The sequence below is a fragment of the Acomys minous genome (genome assembly GCF_964271855.1).
Source record: "Acomys minous genome assembly, chromosome: 6".
Taxonomy (NCBI): Eukaryota; Metazoa; Chordata; class Mammalia; order Rodentia; family Muridae; genus Acomys; species Acomys minous.
Window position 1 is genome coordinate 18,091,532 of NC_140487.1, and position 21,029 is coordinate 18,112,560.

Sequence of the window (21,029 nt, forward strand, 5' to 3'; positions counted from 1 at the left end):
TACATCACCAGTTTAGGACTATCCATTGCTTATGCAGATAAATGCATTTCCAATCATCTATGTATATGAATACCTGAGGCACTGCCAGACTCTGAAAGATGCTTAAAATACCTTAGCTTTTTCACAGAAATTTTCCAATACTTTCTATAAAGTTGCATATCATGATAATATTAATTCCTTGAAGATTGAGGATTAAAAGCTTCTGTTAAAATGCAAGTGTAGACTGAGGAGAGTTACATTTCAAGCTATCAATATAACTGATTGCATCACTAAGAATTAGGTACCCTTGGTAACTGGGTAGGCTCTAGAGGAATGCGACTCAAGGCTTGTAAGTTTTTCTGTAGGAAGACTACTGTATTTTTCAGACCATAAGATACACTTTCCCCCCAAAGTGGGGCGGGATATTAGGGTGTGCCTTATGGTCCGATTGCTGTTTTTACTGTTTTTCTTGTTTTACTGCTCTAAAAACTGGGTGTGTCTTATGGTCAAGTATGTCTTATGGTCCGAAAAATACGGTATATTTCTACTTCATTCCTATAGAGACACATTGATGACAGCCTTAATGTGGTTACCAAAAACAGAACAACAACAACAAGAAACTATAAAGAAAAGAATGGGGAGAAGATAGAGTGAAAAAGTAAGAAAAGAAAAGGGTGGGGAGAAGACAGGAATGAAGAGGAGACTAAGGTACTGGGTTGGGAGCGGGGAAGAAGTACCGAAGGCAAGCTGATCTCTTTCACTACAGAAGCCTATGTGCCCACCCTCTAGAAGGGCACGCTTTATTTTCTCAAACCTAAATACTAAAACTTCAAGTATGAGCATATCAACTATCTGGTTGAAACCTCTGGACATTTTCATATTCTCCAGACTGTGGCCCAACAAGCTGTGGTAGGAAACAAGATCACTTTAGAAAAGAGCAGATTTGCCTGATGCTTTGCCAAAGACAGTTGCTCTATTAAGATTAAAGCAGTTCTCGAAGCTTACTGTGTGTGACACTGGGCTAGATACTAGAAATGCAAAATGATGATTTGAATCACGTACTCCCTTCAAAACTCTTCCAAGAGACAAGCCAGTTCTAACACAATGCTGTGGTATGTGTGTTAACATAAACGTTCCCCGAGGCTGAGACAGGACAACAGAGCTCACTCCAAGGGTAAAGAAGGCAGGCAGGGGAACCCCACACAGAAAATGATGCCTACTTTGATCTTCAAGGATGAAAGAAGGTTTTGTGACACCACAAAAAGGGATGTGCATTCCAGCCAGATAAACGACACAGAAAATTTAGATGAACTTATTTTCTTTTTGGATGAGCCACATTTTACCCATAAGCCACACTGTTCATAGGAAGCGCATGTTTATAAAGATTAACTCTTAAAACTTAGAATTTGTGGTTATATTATTAGGAATTTCACACTAAACAAACTAATAGAAAAACAGAGGAAAAGAGTTTTGCTGTACATATCCCTTTAGCTGTGTCAGTATTCACATGTAAGCATTTTCTCTTCAAAAAAGAAAAGAAATCATGGTGAAAAATATAATCTGACCTTTCTTACCTCCCCCAACAATGTGTGCAGGTCAGAGCACATACTTCAGGCACAGTGGGCCTCAAAGAATGCACGCATTATCACTTTATCTCTAGGTACTAGATGGAATAGAACGGGCAGACAGCAGAGTACAGGCAGGCCAGGCAGAACTCAGGCATCTTTTGAGTAAAGAGCTGCCAGATCAAATATAGATAACTTTCTGAGTATGTCCAAACTATATGGGCAAATGTACACTAAAAAGCACCCATTGCCAGCATGGTGGCACACACTTCTAACTCCAGTACTTGGGAGGCAAAGGTAGGAGGATCATGTAAATTTAAGGCCAGCCTGGTGCACATAGCAATTTCCAGACCAGCCAGGACTGTAGTGAGATGCTGTTAAAAAAAAAAAGTGTACTGTTCAAATCCAAATTTACATGGGTTTGTGTTATTTTTGTTATAAAAGTAACATCAGAACTTATAAGGTAGTACCTTTAAGTGGAAAAAGTAGCAGCTGGATGAAAAGACTATTATATTTTGGTGGCATTTGGTTTCCTTTAGGGAATGCTAATAGCCGTGCATGAGAGTATTAAACACATGACATAAAAAAGCAAGCTTAACTAGCTAGTAAGCTATGAAACTTTCCCATCAGCAGTGGAATCTTCTCTTTAAATGTGCTATGAATGCCTTGAAGAAATATTAAAATATTAAATAGTGTTTACTGACAGGTTATAAGTACTACTACAATATCAAAGTTGTCTAAAGGGCAAATAGATTAACAATAATATACAGGCGTAAAATATTTTCTAAACATATGCTACTCAAAGTAATTCTTTTGGAGGGGAAGCATGCCATTTATCTTAAATGGCAATAATATAAAACAGATCAGAGAAGATCTTTTTCATGGTCCCAGGGGTCTTACTAATATACTCTATACTGATGGCCATAAAAAGAGGGTGCTGAGCACCTCCAGAACCCAGGAAATGGGGGAAGCCCAACTATTCCAATTTATGTCATTAAGGTACCATAAGAACTAGGAGTAGCTTATAGAGTGTCTGCTGGAGAGTACTGGTGGGATACAGATCCCCATCTTACATGCATATCAGCCGAAGAAAAAGGAGTGCTTATTCATCAAATTTAAAGAGCACCCTCTCATTTCATGCTAATTGTATGGTCCTTTGCAAGACAAACAAAAGATTGCCCAAGATAAAAGGCTTTCTCAAGAAAATCACCAGTCTTGAAGTTTTGGGGAACAGATCAACTTGTTACACCTTTTAGAGAAAGTATGTGACTAATTCAAATATTACATTTACCTTCAGAGACCTTTACAGATTTCATTAGGTTTATCCAGTTGCTTTTCTCTGCTTAATATAACGTGACTTCCATTGGTTTCAGTGTTCTACAAGCCTTGAGTTTATGTATAACACTTCAAGTTTTAAAAGATTTAAAATAACTATACAGTGACAAAACAGTTAAATGTCAGTGAAAACAGAGGCTGATTGACAGTAAGTGCTTGTGTCCCTTCTACAAAGAAGTTCTTCCTTGGCTGGTCTCTTTAAAGATGCACATTTAGTCACTGACATGAGTAGCAGTACAGACTAGCAAACCACGGGCATAATGCTACTCAAAGATGTTGAACTATGGTAGTTTACAACACAATTTGAAGTCTGGAAACATAAAGGTCATCTCTGGAAACCTATATTCACTGAGTTATGCATAAAAGTCATCAGGAGAGGAGGTGGAAAGGAGAAAAATGCAAATACAATTCAATCATCTGGCTTTGGCACAGTGGAGTGGCATCTGTGCCTTCTTTGGCCAGGCTGTCAGCTAAGTCATGGCAGGCACTGCCACAGCACAGCTGCTGGAACCTGTAGGTCTTGAAAAGAGCAAAAAGGACCTGGCCTCTCAGACTTCCAAAAGACTTTACTGTTCAGATTAGAAATGAAGGTAAATATACTATTGACAACTGACATTTATTAAGTGTAGTCAAGCTTTTTAAAATCTAAAACTAAAGCATAAGTCGTGCAATTAACTTTATTTTTCCGGGTAGTCAAATTAACAGCATTAAGAAATAAATGAAATTAACTTGATGCCTTCCACGTTCTATCAGAAATAACAACATACCTACATGTGATATAAATATTCAGATAGGTTTCCATGGCTAATCTTTAAACGCCAGTACACACTTTGCTTCTGAATGCACACAGCCTCATGCCACATATTCAACAGCCACCTGTGGCACATGGCTCCTACATTATGCAGGGTGTTAAACTCAAGGTTAAGAAGAGCCCTGCTTCCCGTTTTAATCCCTCCCTAATGTCTTCCTGTCGGTTGGATGTCAAGCCCCTAGTGAGGTTATTTGTTCTTTTGTATTAATGAACAGTAGTCTCCAAAGTACAAAATGTTATGCCACTGGAACCAGACATGGAGTCCGAAAAAGTCTGCTTGGGCTAAACTACTTGCTCTTCCTGATGAATTTCAATCTCCTCCTCCCCCAGACAGGCTTTCTCTGTGTAGCCTTGGCTGTTCTGGACTCACTCTGTAGACCTGGCTGGCCTCGAACTCACAGCGATCCACCTGCCTCTGCTTCCAGATTGCTGGGATTAAAGGCCAGGCTACCTGCTGAATTTTTTTGATTTTGTCAAATTTCAGGAACTTGAATTTTCTTCTAGGATCTAGTTTTGGCCACATTACCCAACATTTGGTAGAATAGTCACATCTTCACCATTTGTCGGCTTTTTAAATAAAATAAGATTTCAAAAGAGTTAAATTACTTAAATCTCTAAATCCAAAGTGGTTTATGGCTAATTGGTAAGAATCATGAATTCTTGTTATGAAATTAAGTTGAAAAAAATCACAATAATAACTATAAATGAGTATAAAAACACACTAAATTCCAGGCTAACAAGGCCTCATGAAACTACAAAAGACAGCTTACGTGCTTGCATGTTAAACTGAGGCTCCACAGGGCTTTCTGACAAACTACAACGGAGATGATCATTATTAGAAAAGTAAATGTGAAAAGTGCCAGGATTTTGTCCTCAAATATGAATAGAAAATGTAAAATGTTTTTGTTTTGTGATGGCTGTCAGCTCATTTTTGTTTTCCCATTTATTGTTGGAAAAGCTGTACTTTGGCCTTTTAATTGTCTTCCAGGCAACATAAGAACCAGGAAGTTAGTAGATTATAGACTCCACAATAAATACTTAAAAATATCTTCAGATACAAACAGAATATTCATCTGAATAACTTAAAATGAGATTAAGTGACATAGTTAAAACTAACTATCACAATATGCTCCAATTTATAATTTATTTATAATTCTCAGAATATGTTATCCTTGTGTCTCAAACACTTGCATCTTTGTGCATTTCAAACTCATACTTGAGGACAGTGGTGTTGATTCATTTAGATAAATAATGATTACCTCTGTTACATCCTAAATTTTTCCTGAGTCATGGCTGCCTCCAAAACATAGCATTATACCTTTAGTCCTGGAGTTCAACCATGGTCTACTGACTGGCTTGTCTTCATATGGTCAAGTTTTAGGAGTATAAGCCAAGACACTTTTAGGCACAGAGAATATTTAACAAAACATCACACTCAAAATAGATTTTATGATATATTTGCTGAAATATATGGAGCAGCCTGATACCTCAAAAATATACTTGGATGAGAAGCCAGAACATTAGTGTTTATTGACTAAATGAAGCATGTCTTAGTTAGGCAATGGTAAAATGCAAACAGTTATTCACCAGCTCTTTCTATGACAAACTTGTTTTACAGGCAACTAAACATGGCCTACACATCTTCAAACTAATTCAATTACCTTTTTGCTAGTGTTTCCGTTAGGATTCTAGCATTTACCACCTAACCAACAACACTTCTGTACAAATCTTCTCTCTCAGCTCTCAGGAATCATATTTTACTCTCTCAGGCTGGAGGGATGGCTCATCAGGTAAAGGTTCTGACACACCTCACAACCATAGCTCAGTCCTGGGAACCACATAGTGAAAGGAGATAACCAACTCACCCAAGCAGTTCTCTGATCTTCACACATGCATCATGGCATGTGTATATAACACACGGACACACACATACACACACACACACACACACACACATTTAGAAACAAGGTTTACTCTTCTGGTCATTACTTGTAGTTTGTTACACACTATATAATATAAGCAACTATGGAGTGTAAATATCATTTGATGTATGAAGTTTTGAAAAAATCATTAGAAATGAAAAAATGCACCTAATATATTAATTACAAAATGAGATTTAATTAGCGTACTGTGCTTCATCCATTTGCTACTCTGTATTGATTCAGGGAAACACTTGTTTGAAATACAAAAATTATATGTAGAATAAAGTTGAAAATACTTGCATAATTCCAAGAAATAAATACTTCTATCCTGAAATAAATGTTAATTGGCAAAACAAACAAACAACAACAAAAGGATTCATGGGAATCATTTCTTAAAATTATATTCAAAATATGATCATTTAAAATTTTTGATTTGTAATATGTCACTATATAACAAATAAATGCCAAAGCAGTTATGACACAGAAAAAAATACCCAAATAGAAATGAGTATTGAAGACAGATATACTAGACAGACAATGGAAGATGGCTGCAGAGGTTGAACTGGACAAGAAAGTTAAAGTCAGTTTAGAATTTGGAAATAGCCAAATCCTTGACAAGTGTTCTTTCAGTACCAAGTCACAACTCCAGCTAGCTATTACTATACTCAAAAAGCCTAACTGAAAACATGAAGAAAAAGGCAAGAATAGTTGTGAGAGATTTACATATATAATTTTTTCCTCAGTAGTCTAGCATTGAAACACAAGGCACCTATCCACAGTTAGGTTTTGAAGTATGAGGTGGATAAATTCCCTGTGCTTTCATCTAAGCGTTTGTATAGAACAAATATTAAGCATTTATTGAATGGCTGATAAACACCATGCACAGGGAAAAAACATGTTTTGAATAACCATACACATATATGAACATACATATATACACATATAAACAAAAATATACATATACACAACATAAATATACAATTATGTATACAAATATAGACACATTTACATATATATACACATGTACATAAATACACATGTATACACAAACATATGCATAGATTTATATAAGCACAAACATACACATACATTTACATACAAATATAAACATGAGTAACACATAATGAGTACACATGAACAAATATACACATTTATACACACATGAATACACACATGTACACACATAAGTAAATCCATGTACACACAAGCATATACATGCACAAATACTGACATAAACATCATAAACATTACTTCTAGCTTTATGGAAAACCTACTAATTTACCCACTATGTTCTTATCATATGCTGTTTCTATAGACAGACAAAATGGCATAGGCATAGGCTGAAGACAAAGATTACAGAGTTTGAGCTAGTCTGAGTTATACTGAGTTCCAGCCGTTCTAGCATACAGAGGCTGTCTAAACAAATAAGCCAGCCAGCCAGCCATTTCTATATTTTTTAGTCTTTTAAAGTGAATTATGAATCTCTGCAAATATATTAATTACAATTTCTTTATCTTCAAGACTATTTAAGATCATTATATTTTTTAGAAAGTCAAAAGTAAGTTTAAAAAAATGGGTAACAACTAAGAAGTGAAAAACAAAACACCTTTCTTTTTCTAGGGAGAAGAGATGTAAGTTTCTAATATAAAGCAGAAGACAGAAACTGATGGAGTGATTTACTTGTAAGTAATTAAGTAATTAAGTAAGAAAGACCACTTACTTAACCATACACTGAGAAGTGCCTGGCAGGGCATTTAGGGCACACACAGGAGGCTGTGATGTTAAGGTCTAGGCTCTGGCATTACAGAGAAGTCATGAAGACATACATGTGGTCAGAAGTCATGGGGCTGCTCTTTGCTGCAGAACAGAGAAGAGGATACCCAGGACGTAGTGGTTGAATTGACTCTGAGTTTAAGCCTTTATGCTACAGGTTTCAAGGCATTGTAGAGTTACAGAAGTAACAAAACCCACTATTTGGAAAGCCATCTGGGAAAGAGACCCTGATCCAGTAATGGTAAAGTTAACAGTTAAGGACCTGGCTGAGAGAAGAGAAGCCAGCTATGAAAATGTTCAATAGGGATTCCAAGATAGCGGCACCAATAACACACTGTATCTGATCTACCACACAGAGACCAGGGACCTGACTGGGAGCCACAGACTGCAAGAACTGAAGAACACTAGTGAAAGACGCTAGAAGCTACCTCCCAACATCAGAGACACCAAGATGACTAAAGGTCAGCGTAAGAACGCAAACAACAAAAACCAAAACAAGTTGGCATCTCCAAATCCCAGCTATCCCAAAGAAAGCAACCCTGAGAACTCAAACGCAATCAAACTACTAGAAAATGATCTCAAATCCTTAGTAATGAAGATGATAATTGAAAAAAAAATGAATAAAATCCGTAAACAAATGCAGGAGCCAAACATGTTGAAGACAAAGAAGAGGCCTATAGAGAAGCACTGGAAGAAATTTAGGAAATACAAACAATCAGATGAAGGAAATCAATAAAACAGTTCAAGATCTGAAGATGAAAATGGAAACAATGATAAAGGCACAGAGAGAAGAAAGACAGGAACAAGAGTCCTAGAGAAGAAAGCAAGCAACACAGAGGTGAGCTTCTCAAACAGAATCCAAGAGATAGAGGAAAGTATCTCACGACTAGAAGATACAATCGTAGAACTTGAAGCAACCATTAAAGAAAACGCTAAGTCTGAAAAATTCCTGACACAAAACATCCAAGAAATCAAGGACACCATGAAAAGAAGAAACCTGAGGATAATAGGCATTGAAGAAAGAGAAGACACCCAACTCCAAGGCCCAGAAAATATCATAGAAGAAAATCATAGAAGAAAAACTAACGAAAAGACAGAGACATTATCCAAATTAACAAAATCAGAAATGAAAAGGGAGACATAACCACACACACTGAAGAAATACAAAGAATCATAAGATCCTACTTCAAAGGCATATATGCCACAAAATTTGAAAATCTAAAGGAAATGGACACTTTTCTTGATTGATTCCACTTGTCAAAATTGAATCAAGATCAGATAACCAAAGAAAGCCCTGGGCCAGATGGTTTCAGCACAGAATTCTACCATACCTTCAAAGGGGAGCTAATACCAACACTCTTCAAGCTACTGCAAAAGATAGAAATGGATGGAACATTACCAAACTCATTCTATGAGGCCACAGTCACATTGATACCTAAACCTAACAAAGACCCAATGAAGAAAGATAATTTCAGACCAATTTCTCTTATGAACATTGATGCAAAAATATTCAATAAAATACTTGCAAACCAAATATAAGAACATATCAAAGATATCATCCACCATGACCAGGCAGAAATGGTTTAATATATGGAAATCCATCAATGTAATCCAACATATAAACAAACTGAAAGGAAAAAACCACATGATCATCTCCTTAGATGCAGAAAAAGCATTTGACAAAATCCAATACCCATTCATGTTTAAAGTTTTGGAGAGATCAGGGATACAAAGCTAACCTAAACATAATAAAGGCTATATACAGCAAACCAATAGCCAAGATCAAATTAAATGGAGAGATACTCAAGGAAACTCCTTTAAAATTGGGGACCAGACAAGGCTGCCCACTTTCTCTATATCTCTTCAATATAGTTCTTGAAGTTCTAGCTAGAGCAATAAGACAACAAAGGATATCAAAGGGATACAAATGGGAAAGGAGGAAGTCAAATTATCCCTATTTGCAGATGATATGATAGTGTACATAAGTGACCCCCAAAATTCTACCAGAGAACTCCTACAGCTGATAAAAACCTTCAGCAAAATGGCTGGACACAAAATTAACTCAAAAAAGTCAGTAGTCTTCCTATATACAAATGACAATCATGCACAGGAAGAAATTAGGGAAACTACACCCTTCACGATAACCACAAACAATATAAAATATCTGGGAGAAACTCTAACCAAGCAAGTGAAGGACTTGTTTGAAAAAAACTTCAAATCTCTGAAGAAGGAGATTGAAGATGATATCAGAAGATGGAATGATCTCCCTCGTTTGCGGATTGGGAGAATTAACATAGTAAAAATGGCCATCTTGCCAAAAGCAATTTACAGATTCAATGCAATCCCCCATCAAAATACCTAAATAATTTTTTTAAAGACATTGAAAGATCAATTCTCAACTTCATATGAAAAAAAACTCAGAATAGCTAAAACCATCCTATATAATAAAAGATCCTCTGGAGGAATCTCCATACCTGATCTCAAGCTGTATTACAGAGCAAAAGTAACTAAAACAGCATGGTACTGGCACAGCAATAGGCTGGTTGATCAATGGAATCGAATTGAAGACCCAGAAATGAATCCACACACATTTGGTCACTTGATTTTTGACAAAGAAGCTAAATCTATTCAATAAAAAAAGGATAGCATCTTCAAAAAATGGTGCTGGTCTAACTGGATGTCTACATGTAGAAAAATGCAATTGGACCCATATTTATCACCACGTACAAAACTCAAGTCCAAGTGAATTAAAGATCTCAACATAAAACCAGAGACACTAAATTGGTTAGAAGAAAAAGTGGGCAAGATTCTGGTACATATTGTCACAAGAGACAACTTCCTGAACAGAACACCAGTAGCCCAGGCCTTAAGGTCAACAATTAATAAGTGGGACCTCATGAGGCCGAGAAGCTTTTGTAAGGCAGGACACACTGTCAACAGAACAAAGCGAGAGCCTACAGACTGGGAAAAGATCTTCACCAACCCTATGTCTGACAAAGGTCTAATATACAAAATATATGAAGAACTCAAAAAATTAAACACCACCAAACCAAATAACCCAATTGAGAAATGGGGCTTGGAACTAAACAGAGAATTCTCAACAGAGGAATATCAAATGGCTGAGAAACACTTAAAGAAATGCTCAACCTTCTTAGTTAACAGAGAAACGCAATTCAAAGTAACTCTGAGATTCCATCTTACACCCATCAGAATGGCTAAGATAAAAAACTCAAGTGACCCCACATGCTGGCGAGGAGGTGGAGAAAGAGGAACACTCCTGCATTGCTGGTGGGAATGCAAACTTGTACAACCACTTGGGAAATCTATCTGGCACTTTCTCATAAAAATGGGAATAGGGCTATCTCAAGACCCAGCTATTCCGCTTCTTGGAATATTCCCAGAATGTGCTCCACCACACAAGGACATATGCTTAACCATGTTCATAGTGGTCTTACTCATAATAGCCAGAACCTGGAAACAACCTACATGTCCCTCAGTTGAAGAATGGATAAAGAAAACGTGGTACATGTACACTATGGAATACTACTCAGCTATTAAAAACAAGGAAATCCTGAAATTTGTGAACAAATGGATTGAACTAGAAATGATGATAATGAGTGAGTTAATCCAGAATCAGAAAGACTCATATAGTATATACTCACTTATAACTGGACACTAGCCCAAGAGGCATGTCCCATGAAAGTCTTCACTTATTAGGAGGTTGGGATAGATATGAGGACATCCTATTGGGACACTAGGTGAGAGAAGCATGGGAGAATGGGGAAATAGCAGGATCCAGAGGGTCCTAGAAACCCACAGGAAGAAAATTATGATGGGCGGATCTAGACCCAGGGGCTTCTGCTCAAACTACTGCACCAACCAAGGACAATACACGCAATAAATATTGAACTCCTACTCAGATCTAGCCAATGGACAGGACATTCTCCACAGTTGTGGGGAGAGTGGGGGACTGACTCTGACATTAATTCTGGTGCCCCATATTTGACCATTTCCCTGAGTTGGGGAGGCCTGGTGGCATGCAGAGAAAGAATAAACAGGCTACCAAGATGAGACTTGATAGATAGCCTATGACCATATAGTGGGGGTGGTGGTCCCCCTTGGTCACAGACCTAGGGTGGGGGAATAGGGTAAAAGAAGGAGGGAGGGAGGAACAGGTGGATACAAGTGAAGGGAAAACAATTGAGATGTGATCTTGACAAATTAATTAAATTTTTAAAAAAAGAAAATGTTCAATGGGTAGAACCATCAGAACTTGGTCGGTAAGATAAATGTATCCAAATCACATTTAGGCTTTTAATTTTGTAGTTAAATCATATTTTAAAAAATCAGTTACATATTTTTTCGGGACATTGTAGGTATCAGATGTGAATTGGAGTATATAGGTCTATTTTAATTCTAGACAGGTGGCTGATGGTAAATAAACGATCTGAGATATATCAGAGAAGATGAAACAAAGATATGTGATGGTGACTAGGGGAGGGACATTTCAGCAGAGGCAGTCATGAGAAATGCTAGCAATGTAAATGATAACTTCTATGAGAATGGAGAGGCAAGGGAAGCTCTGGTAATGAGGGCAAGTGCCAGGAACACAAACCACAAGAAGAGAAAGAGCTCAGCAGCATCAAAAGACAGGAAGGCCAGTGGCATGTTGGAAGGGGGGAAGGAATGAGAGCGAATAGTGTATGGGTTCCCTGGAGCCCACTCAGCGTTTAGTGCTCATTTTCCTTAGTGAGTAGTCAGCTAGTTTCAAGCCAATGAATGCTGTGATCTGGCTTTTATTTCAGCCGGCTATGTGAAGAATAGGCTCTCGGGGAACCCTGGGGTAGAAACTCGGTAGAATTGGTGGCTTTGACTGCTCTAAAGTGGCAAGGCTGAGGGATTGTTAGAATCCAGATACAGAGGATAAGATGACAAGACTTGAAAGGGACAAAAATGAAAATTGAAGGACAGAGTGGAGTCAAGGATGCCTCAGGGAATACAGTTCTACACCCATGTCATAGATGATGGTGATATGAAGAGATGATGAAAACTTGGACAGAGATGCTTTTTTTAGGGGGGCAAAAATCAACAAGTGAAGCCCTCTGTGGTCAAGTTAAGGTTGAAATGTTTCTTTACTAAGTAATATGTAGTTAGATGAATAGACAGACCCAGGTTCAAGGTCACAGACTTGTACATAACACACTGTGGGAGCTGGGAGCCTGTCCCCAGAGTTTAAAGTGACCAGATTAGATAGATGATAGTTTCTATTCTCTTTCTTCATGATGGTTTAAGCAGTACAAAATATACAGTGGTGTTTTCATTGCAGGGTTTTTAAAGAAGAAAAATGAAGAATTACATTTTAGATGTTTAAGGTAAAGATAAACAATTTTGGCTTTTTAATGGTAAATCATCGACAATCTCTTGTATTATGATTTAGCTGTGTCATTTCCCCGGTGGCATCCCTGTTTCTTTTGTCCACTCTGATAGCAAAGGCTGGCTGCTCCATTGCTCAGAATGTACTTCTGACACATCTGAGTAGCTGCATCAGCTCTAAGGAAGTAAAGAAAACATCCAGGAAGCAGCATGACCATGAGCTAAGTCAATCCCTGGAGACTGCCACCTTACAAAGCTCCTTTCCCTCGGAAGGAGCCTGGAAAGTCTTCATACAGATGAGCAAACATAGCAACAGCCTGTCAAGCTCTACAGACATCTGCAGCGTATCACGTGAGTGTGCTGCTTTCTCAATGTGCCTCCCATGCCCACATGTTCTACTGGACACGTGGAAACTTAATTCTTAAGGTAATAGCATTAAGAGATGTGGCTTTGGGGAGATAATTAGGTCATAAGGGTGGAACATTTATAAAAGAGATTGTTTCCTTTAGTAAGGGGTGAAGGTCAGAGCTCCATGCCATGACACAAAAAGGTATTATCTATGAACTAAAAAAGCAGGCTCTTAGCAGATGGCAAAGTTGCTAACACCTTGATTTCAGGCTTCCAGCTCTAGAACTTAAAATAATGTCCTGTTGTCTGCAAGGCAGTATACAGTGTACAGTACTTTGTAATAGTAGCCTGATAAAGACACTAAGCTCAGCCTAAGGACTCACCGTGGCTAGTCCCTAAGCCCCAAATGCATCAGCTGCTATTCCCATCATAGAAGGTATCCATAGTCAGCACCCACAATATGCCATGAGTAAAATAAGGCTGAAGAGATCAAGGTGTCTGGTGTAAAAGGGAGCCAGCTTTCTTTGTCTCTGCATCCATTTCTTTCATCACTGTCTACCCAGTTATTTGTACTGTGCCTTAGGCATAGTCTGTGTTTAGTAAGCATTTGTGGAATGAATGAATAAAAAAATGAATGCAGGTAAGTGAAAAATTATTTGATTTCAAATTCATTGATTTAAATAAGTCTCCCCTTGGTTATAAAGCACTTGCTTAGTGAAAATTATTAAAAATCCCTTAAAATAAAGGTGATTTTCTACTAATAGCTCACCATTGATTAATTAATTGTAATTAATGTATTCATTTGTCAGATCTTTTTGACCACCTACTGTGGGGCAGGCCTTGGGGAGCCTGTGCTGAAACAAACAAGTCAGATGCCTGACCTCGCTGACGTCCCTTCTGCTGCAGGTGAGAAGGGAACGTGTCAGGGTGCACAAAGCTGCAAAGTCCTGGCTATCTCTTCATGAAGTATTATGTTAATACTTACCCTTCCCCTAAGCCTTAAAGATGATTACCTCAGTGACTAACACTGCTCATACACCGTGTAGAAAGAATCCTAGCATGCTGACATTTCCTCCAGGAGAAAACAGCCTTTTCATGGACAAAGAAGACACAGACTGGCTTTTCTCCAGAACAGTCAAGGAATACTCTGTGATGCTGAAATAGTAAGCCAACAGAATTCTCTACAGGTTCATTCCCACTCAAATGTGCTAGGGAACAAAATTCACTCAAAATGGTCAAAATGTTTTAACTGAAGAACTCTATTCCTCTCTTCTGCACCTTGTTCCTCTTAATTTTCCTTTCTCCCATTTCTTTCCACCCCCTCTTCCTCTCTTCTTTTTCACCTCCTTCCAAAAGTTCCTATTTCTTGCACTAGAAAAGGCATGATGTTGGGAAGCAATTCTCAGTACTGCTCACCACTGGCTTTCCCAGACCCCCTGCTTCTTGGTGTGAGCGAAGTGTATTTATCCTCAGGAGAACGTGGATTCACAGTGACTCCCTCGGTTTTACTCCCAAAGGATTCTTACTGTGTTTTACTCACCTCTAAAGACTGGCTGCCTTCTGCTTCGGAAGTTTTACATCTCGTTTCATTTGTTGTATCTCCTATGAGACAAAAGAAAACTTTACTGTCATAAGACTAATTATCTTCTGTTTGTTCGCAGTACTTTTTGTTATTGTACATTTTGTGACATGGAACCAACCACTATTTCCTTTGTTAAGAAGTAAACAAATTAATTTTTAGGAGTAATAAAAATAGTTTTACACAGGTCTTATGAATCACACCATAAACACACACTAAAATGTACCCTACTTTACATAAATTTATACTGAAAAAATAAAATCAATTTGTATTGTGTTTATCAAGTCATATTTTAAATAAGCCAAAAAGCTATGCTATGACTTGAAGACAGACAAACTATTTTAAAATACAAATTTGTTTAAAATATGAGTAATTGTCCACCAAATTTGTTCTTCATAAGGTTTAATCCTTAGGTTCTTTTGTTTTGTTCCTGTGGATTAAAGTAGACATGCATGTTTCCATGTAATAATAAACCAAATGGAAGACAATCGTCACAGCAGAAATGAACAATGAACAAACACATAAATAGCCTTTAGTTAGTACTATGATTTAAAAGTCTGGTGCCTCAGTAGATTCTATTATTCAATTAGTTTGGATCAGGCTGACTTAAAGGACACAGGATACACAATTGAGCAAGTATAAGCATAACAACTTATTAATGGTCTGCCTTAATTTGCTTATTACTAATAGCTGGTGATTGGCACATGGTCAGTACATACCCAATTAGCCTACTTCTCTGAAGCATAATCAGAAGCTAATTTAGTCATTTGTAAATTGTTCTTCGCATAAAATTAGGTCAGTTTAAGAATGTACATAACAGTGAAATTATCAAGCTTATCGATGATGGTTTGATTGAAATCAAAGGTAAGAAATTTGTTAATGTTAATGAATGATATGAGTAGTGAGTAGAAATAAAGCATGAAAAAATTACATGGTAAACTTTTTCTTATGCAACACAAAAGCTTAGTTTATCAATGGTGACAATTAAGGAGAAGGCTCTTGAAAACTATACAGAACTAAGTAAGCCTTGGTATATTTGAGGACCTTCTGATGACAGCATGTCTTTCAATATAAACTAACTGATGCCCACTCCAGTCTATCAGCCATGTTTTCAGTTGTGTGCAAAATGGCTGTTGTTGGGCAGGACTCAGCACTAAAAGAGGTATTCAATAGTTATTAGTTTAATGAATTAGCAAATTTCTTTTTGTAGTATTTAACCTATAAACCTGTGGCAAAATACTTAAAAGGTAGCTAATAAAACTTTTATTTGAGCATATAAAATATCTTTCTTTTAGAATTTGTAAAATTTAAAAGACAAATTTACAAAATATTACTTTGATATTTTGTCACTTGTAACATAGTTTCGATATCATTTTTAAACTTTAAAGTTAATACAGTATTTTTCAAAAATTGTACAGAAAGAAAACCAGTGCAAATTTGGTCTGTATATAATAGATGTAAATTTGTTGCTAAGTCAAAAATTAAATCAACCTTCTGTTGTAATCTGATATGTCCAAAATCCCAAATGACTCTTTAGGTGGCTGTTTATAGTGCTCACACATTTATACATCAAAAACAGCCTTATTCTTAGCAATTCCTTCCTCTTTGTCAGCATCTACCTCTAATATGAGTGGAGAAACCAGAGTACAAGGAGTTCAGTTTGCTTAGTTACAGGCAGCTGCTCAGCACCACAATACAAATTCTGTACCATGTTAATAATGTACATAAAGACGAAACAAAGAACCATGAAAAACTCACTGAGAAAAGTTACCTACTCCACAAAAGATTATTCATTTAAAATATTTACCAGTTTACCCATAGCCACATTGACACTGAGTGTTGCTAGAATTATCCAGCACAAAAATCTATGCTTCCTTTGCCCATTTTCTTGTTTCAAGGTGAGTACAAGAAATTTTCTCTAGTTCTCCCTACTGCCTGAAAAGACAACCAGAAAGGTTGTCAGCCAATGCTCTTGAAAACACACAGCACATGTGTCTAGAGGCAATACAGACGCTCTGTTTACTGAAATGCCATGCTGGGTGATGGCTCAGATCGGATAGTCACTGACTACAAGGGGAACTGCCATCTGCAAGAGTCTTTCTGCAAACAAAGGCACAAAATGAAATAGAATATAACAAAAGAAAGAACAGGTCACAGTGAAAGACAGCTTTTAAATTTTTTCCCAATGGAATACTTTTATCATGGTAAAAATTCAATTATTAAGAATAATCCACTTAGAGGTTAAATACCGTAACAATAAATAAAAATAAATATGAGGACTGGAAAATGAGATGCTTTAGTTATGAAACACTGCTTATGCTTTACAGGTTACGTAGACTCATAGACTTTCATGTCAGCTACTTAGAAGGCGAACAAAATTAGTATGAAGATTTTAGAGGCTTTATCTTTTGTTAATGTCTGCTGCCCAGTTATGGTAAACTCTCCCTCCTCCCTCTGCTTGACGAGTAATAAACTTCAGGGGCACTGGGACTCAGTGGTCTGTCCCAAACCTTTCGGATGGAAAGCAGCCACAGTGTGGCAGAGGAACCGCCTCCCAGAGCTGGCACAGGGTGTGAGGAGCCAACCTCTGAAAGGGGGAGCTGGCATCAGGGTCTGGTGATGGTTGGTCTCCATTCTTTTTGGTCTCACTAGGCTCCACACACTGCGTGTTTTCTTCTCTTCCAATGGCAATGATAACTACTTTTGACCAGTTAGCTTCTGTCCTTCCTTCTGGCCTTTTAAAGCAAACACACAATACCCTTGGTGTTTTTCCTGAAGTTTTAAAGATCAGAAACAGCTTTACTACAAGAAAAATTCCTCACATACTATAAACATGTTAGTTCTTTCTTTAAAATGTAGGTTGTATTTTCAGTAAACAATAAAGGCTGCATATACTAATAAGGCTCATTGTGACCTTAAAGGACTAATGTGAAATAATTTTAGAGGTTGGCTAATTTTTGTTGTGAAAGGACAGATAGTAAACATGTTGGGCTTTGCAGGCCATATGGTCTCTGTCACAAATTCACAACCCCAGCACTGTAGCCAAAAGCAGCCACAGACATCATGTGAACTAATAAGTGGCTATGATCCAAGACAATGTTATTTATGAAAACAGCTGGCAGGCTGGAGAGCTTACTAATCCCCACTGTAGAGGAATATGTGCATTCTCTGGGATTGCTCTTCAAGAAGATGAGAAAGAGAGGATCATTAGCATATCATCATGGCCCTGATTCTATTATTGCGATTGGAGAAACAGTGTAAGAACATGAGCACTAGGCCTAAGGAAAAGTAGACAGTGGAGAAATTTCCAGGCATGGGGAGGAGACAAATGTTCCCTTGGTTCAACCAGAGGAGGCCTGTGGAGAGGGTTTGTGGTAGGAAAGTGAGGGAGTAGATCTGTGATTCTCACTCATTATATTCCACTATTTCCACTTGGTGCTGGCCACTCTTTCCTTGTGGATTGGTGAGTTTGAGGGGACCTAATTCTATGTGGTTCTACCCTTTAGTTTCTCTTCATACAAGGTAGCCATAGAGAACATGCCTCTCTGATCAGTCCTCTCCCCAGGAGGGGAAGCCTTCCCCAACTCAGCATACATAGTCTCCAAATGGATGGACATTAGTCTGACAAGATCTAGAAACCCATTTGCTTCTTGATCTGAGCCACATTATTCAATGTAAGTTTCTAGGCAAAAAGGATTTGCTACACATCATGGTTTTGCCTCAATTGGCCATATTTTATCTGCGAAGAGGATTGTTACAACCAGCACATCCTTGAGCTCCTAAGCACCAGCATTGGACTGATATAGTCAAAACTGGAGTTTGATTCCACATAAAAAGATAGGAGTAGGATGCGACTAGAAAAGGCCATATTGAGTGAGTTAGTTCAACAAGAGGGAAGTCATGGCTGGTGCTGGGAACCCAGCCAGCTCCCTGGGATTACTACAGTTATGGATGTTAGAGAACCTACAATGAATTTGCTAAACTAGCAGAATCCTTAACTATTTTCTAAATATTTGTCCTTATACCAAAGGTAAATGTAGTTTGCACCCCTAATTAAAGAAACTTCTCTTTGCCACAGACACACAAAGCTCATCAAAATACAGTTCTGGAGTCTGGTGCCAACCAATATATCTACAACACAGCTCCTGCACCTAAGGCTCAGGGATCATTGCAGACGCAGGGTGGACAGAGTATAAGTGCAAGAACAGCTAGTCTGCTGTGAGGCTGCCTTCCTTAGAAGTGTCATAAGCTACATGCATGATTTCTAGTCAATATGGCTACCTAAACAAGGCCTGAATAAGGATGATACCGACAGACAGGCTAGAAAGAAAGGGGAAAGTCTCATGAGGCTTCAACCCTAGACAAAACTGCAGGTAGCTAAGGAAAGCTGAGAGTAGGAGAAACAGTCCTCTCCAGGGAAGAGCACAGTAACTGGTTATCAATACCAAATGGTTAGCCCTCAAAGTAGTAGCAGATAGACTGAGCAGGTTAAACTTAAGAACACACACACACACACACACACACACACACACACACACACACACACACACAATTTTTTTTAAAAAAGAGGGAGGGCTTGGAGAGAGGAATGAGAAGAGGAATATTATATGATATATGTAATATATCACATACATATATGTATTATTATAATCTCAAAAAATAAAAAAGTAGAAAAGTCATCTTTTCTTTATTAGGAAAGATTTATTTCTAGAATTCCATACCTAAGAATAATAATCTACCAAAAATTATTCTAAGGGGATCACATAGGAAAACTGTTTCTATGGTCAGTACTAGGAGTAAAGCCTGCAAGCATAAATTCTCAATTGATTTTAGTACATTTTAGTAACTGAGAAAGTGTGCAGTAAAGAAATGACAAATATTTTTTCACAAGGCTGTCTCAAAAATTATAGAGCATTTTAGTCACCTAATGCCAGTAAAAAAAATCTTACACAGGCTTATTGACATTCTATGGGAAATGCAGATAAAGCATTTTTAAACAATGCTGGCATAACATTGATTTTAAAATATATTTACCTGACACTTTATGCCTTTCTATTATTTTTTCACAATGCCCTATTAATTCATTGTGTTGCATTTGGAACAGACTAAGCATAATGTGGGTGCATCCTACTGTGTAACTTATTCCAGAGTAGCTGACAATCTGCAGAGGAGAAAGGGACAGAGGAGGATGCCCTACGTAAAACTTAAAACCATCTTGGAGTGGAGTTATGTGTGTGCGTGTGTAAGTGCATGCATACGCACGTGGTGAGTGTGTGTGTGTGTGCGTGTGTGTGTGTGTGTGTGTTGGGGGAATATGAGGAAGAGAGGCTAATAAGAATAAAGTTATGTATGAATATGCTGTAATGAAAACTATTACTTAGTATGCCAGTTCACAAACTAATACTTTAAAAAGAGATGAAAAATAAAAATATCACTGCAACAAAGTCTACCAATTAGAGTTTCATTAGGATTAATGAGCCCTGCTTTTAAAATGCAAATACCCTCTGGGAGTGTTTGCCTATTAGTCATTCACGGAGTGAGGTAGTGGAAGGAACAGCGGAACGGCCATGCATTAGTTCCTTTTTAGTCTTCAGTCACTCTCTTTACACAAGGCAGGCTAGCAATCCAGAAAGAGAATGGCTTTGAAATCTGCCAGAGCTCCACCCAAAGCCTCTACTACTTCTAAGACCTTGTGTAAGTTACTTAAGCTCTTTCAGCCTCAGTTTCTTCATCTGAAAAATGGGAATGTGATATTCAAAGTGGCTGTTATAAACATTAAATGAGAGAACATGAGAAACACTAATGGGAGAAAGGGCAACAGAGTTGAAAGTAAATGCTATGGTTTTAAGTGGAGGTGTCACTGCTGTCCTACCTATGTCTCTAGTACCTGCTGTCTTTCCCTCAGTATAGTCAATGAACTGGATGTCAGTGTTCCCTCAAAATCAACACATTACTGTTTAATCCTCAATGTGATAATAATATGAGGATGCAAGGCCCTGGTTGGGTCATGAATGGGAGGCAAGGGTCTGACGGGGCCATGAATAAGATTACACTATTACAAGAGGCTAAAGAGGCCACTGTTCTCCCCTTTCACCACGAGAGAATATCTTATGCTGCATGCACAGTATAACGCAAGCCCTCACAAGACAGTGTAACTGTCAATAATTTGACTTTGCACTTCTCAGCCTTTAGAACTGAGAAATAAGACTTTTGTTATTTATAAGCTACCCAGTTCATGTCATTTTGTTATAAGAGCTTAACAGCAAGAGATAGTGAAAGTGACAAGTGGCCCATACACACTCTGGGAGGGGTGTGAGGCAGGCCTCCTTAGCTTCACTCAACAG

The 21,029-nt window shown here is 37.8% G+C and overlaps 1 protein-coding gene across 8 annotated transcripts in view; it reads right to left on the reverse strand.

Moving 5' to 3' along the window:
* Positions 1-21,029, reverse strand: part of UMAD1 (UBAP1-MVB12-associated (UMA) domain containing 1) — a 168,286-nt gene that overhangs the window by 38,408 nt on the left and 108,849 nt on the right. For all 8 annotated transcript variants that reach the window (XM_084785931.1, XM_084785932.1, XM_084785926.1 and 5 more), the window contains exon 3: positions 14,647-14,708. In XM_084785931.1, the coding sequence (XP_084642057.1) occupies positions 14,647-14,708 (62 nt within the window). The remainder of the gene's footprint in view (positions 1-14,646; positions 14,709-21,029) is intronic.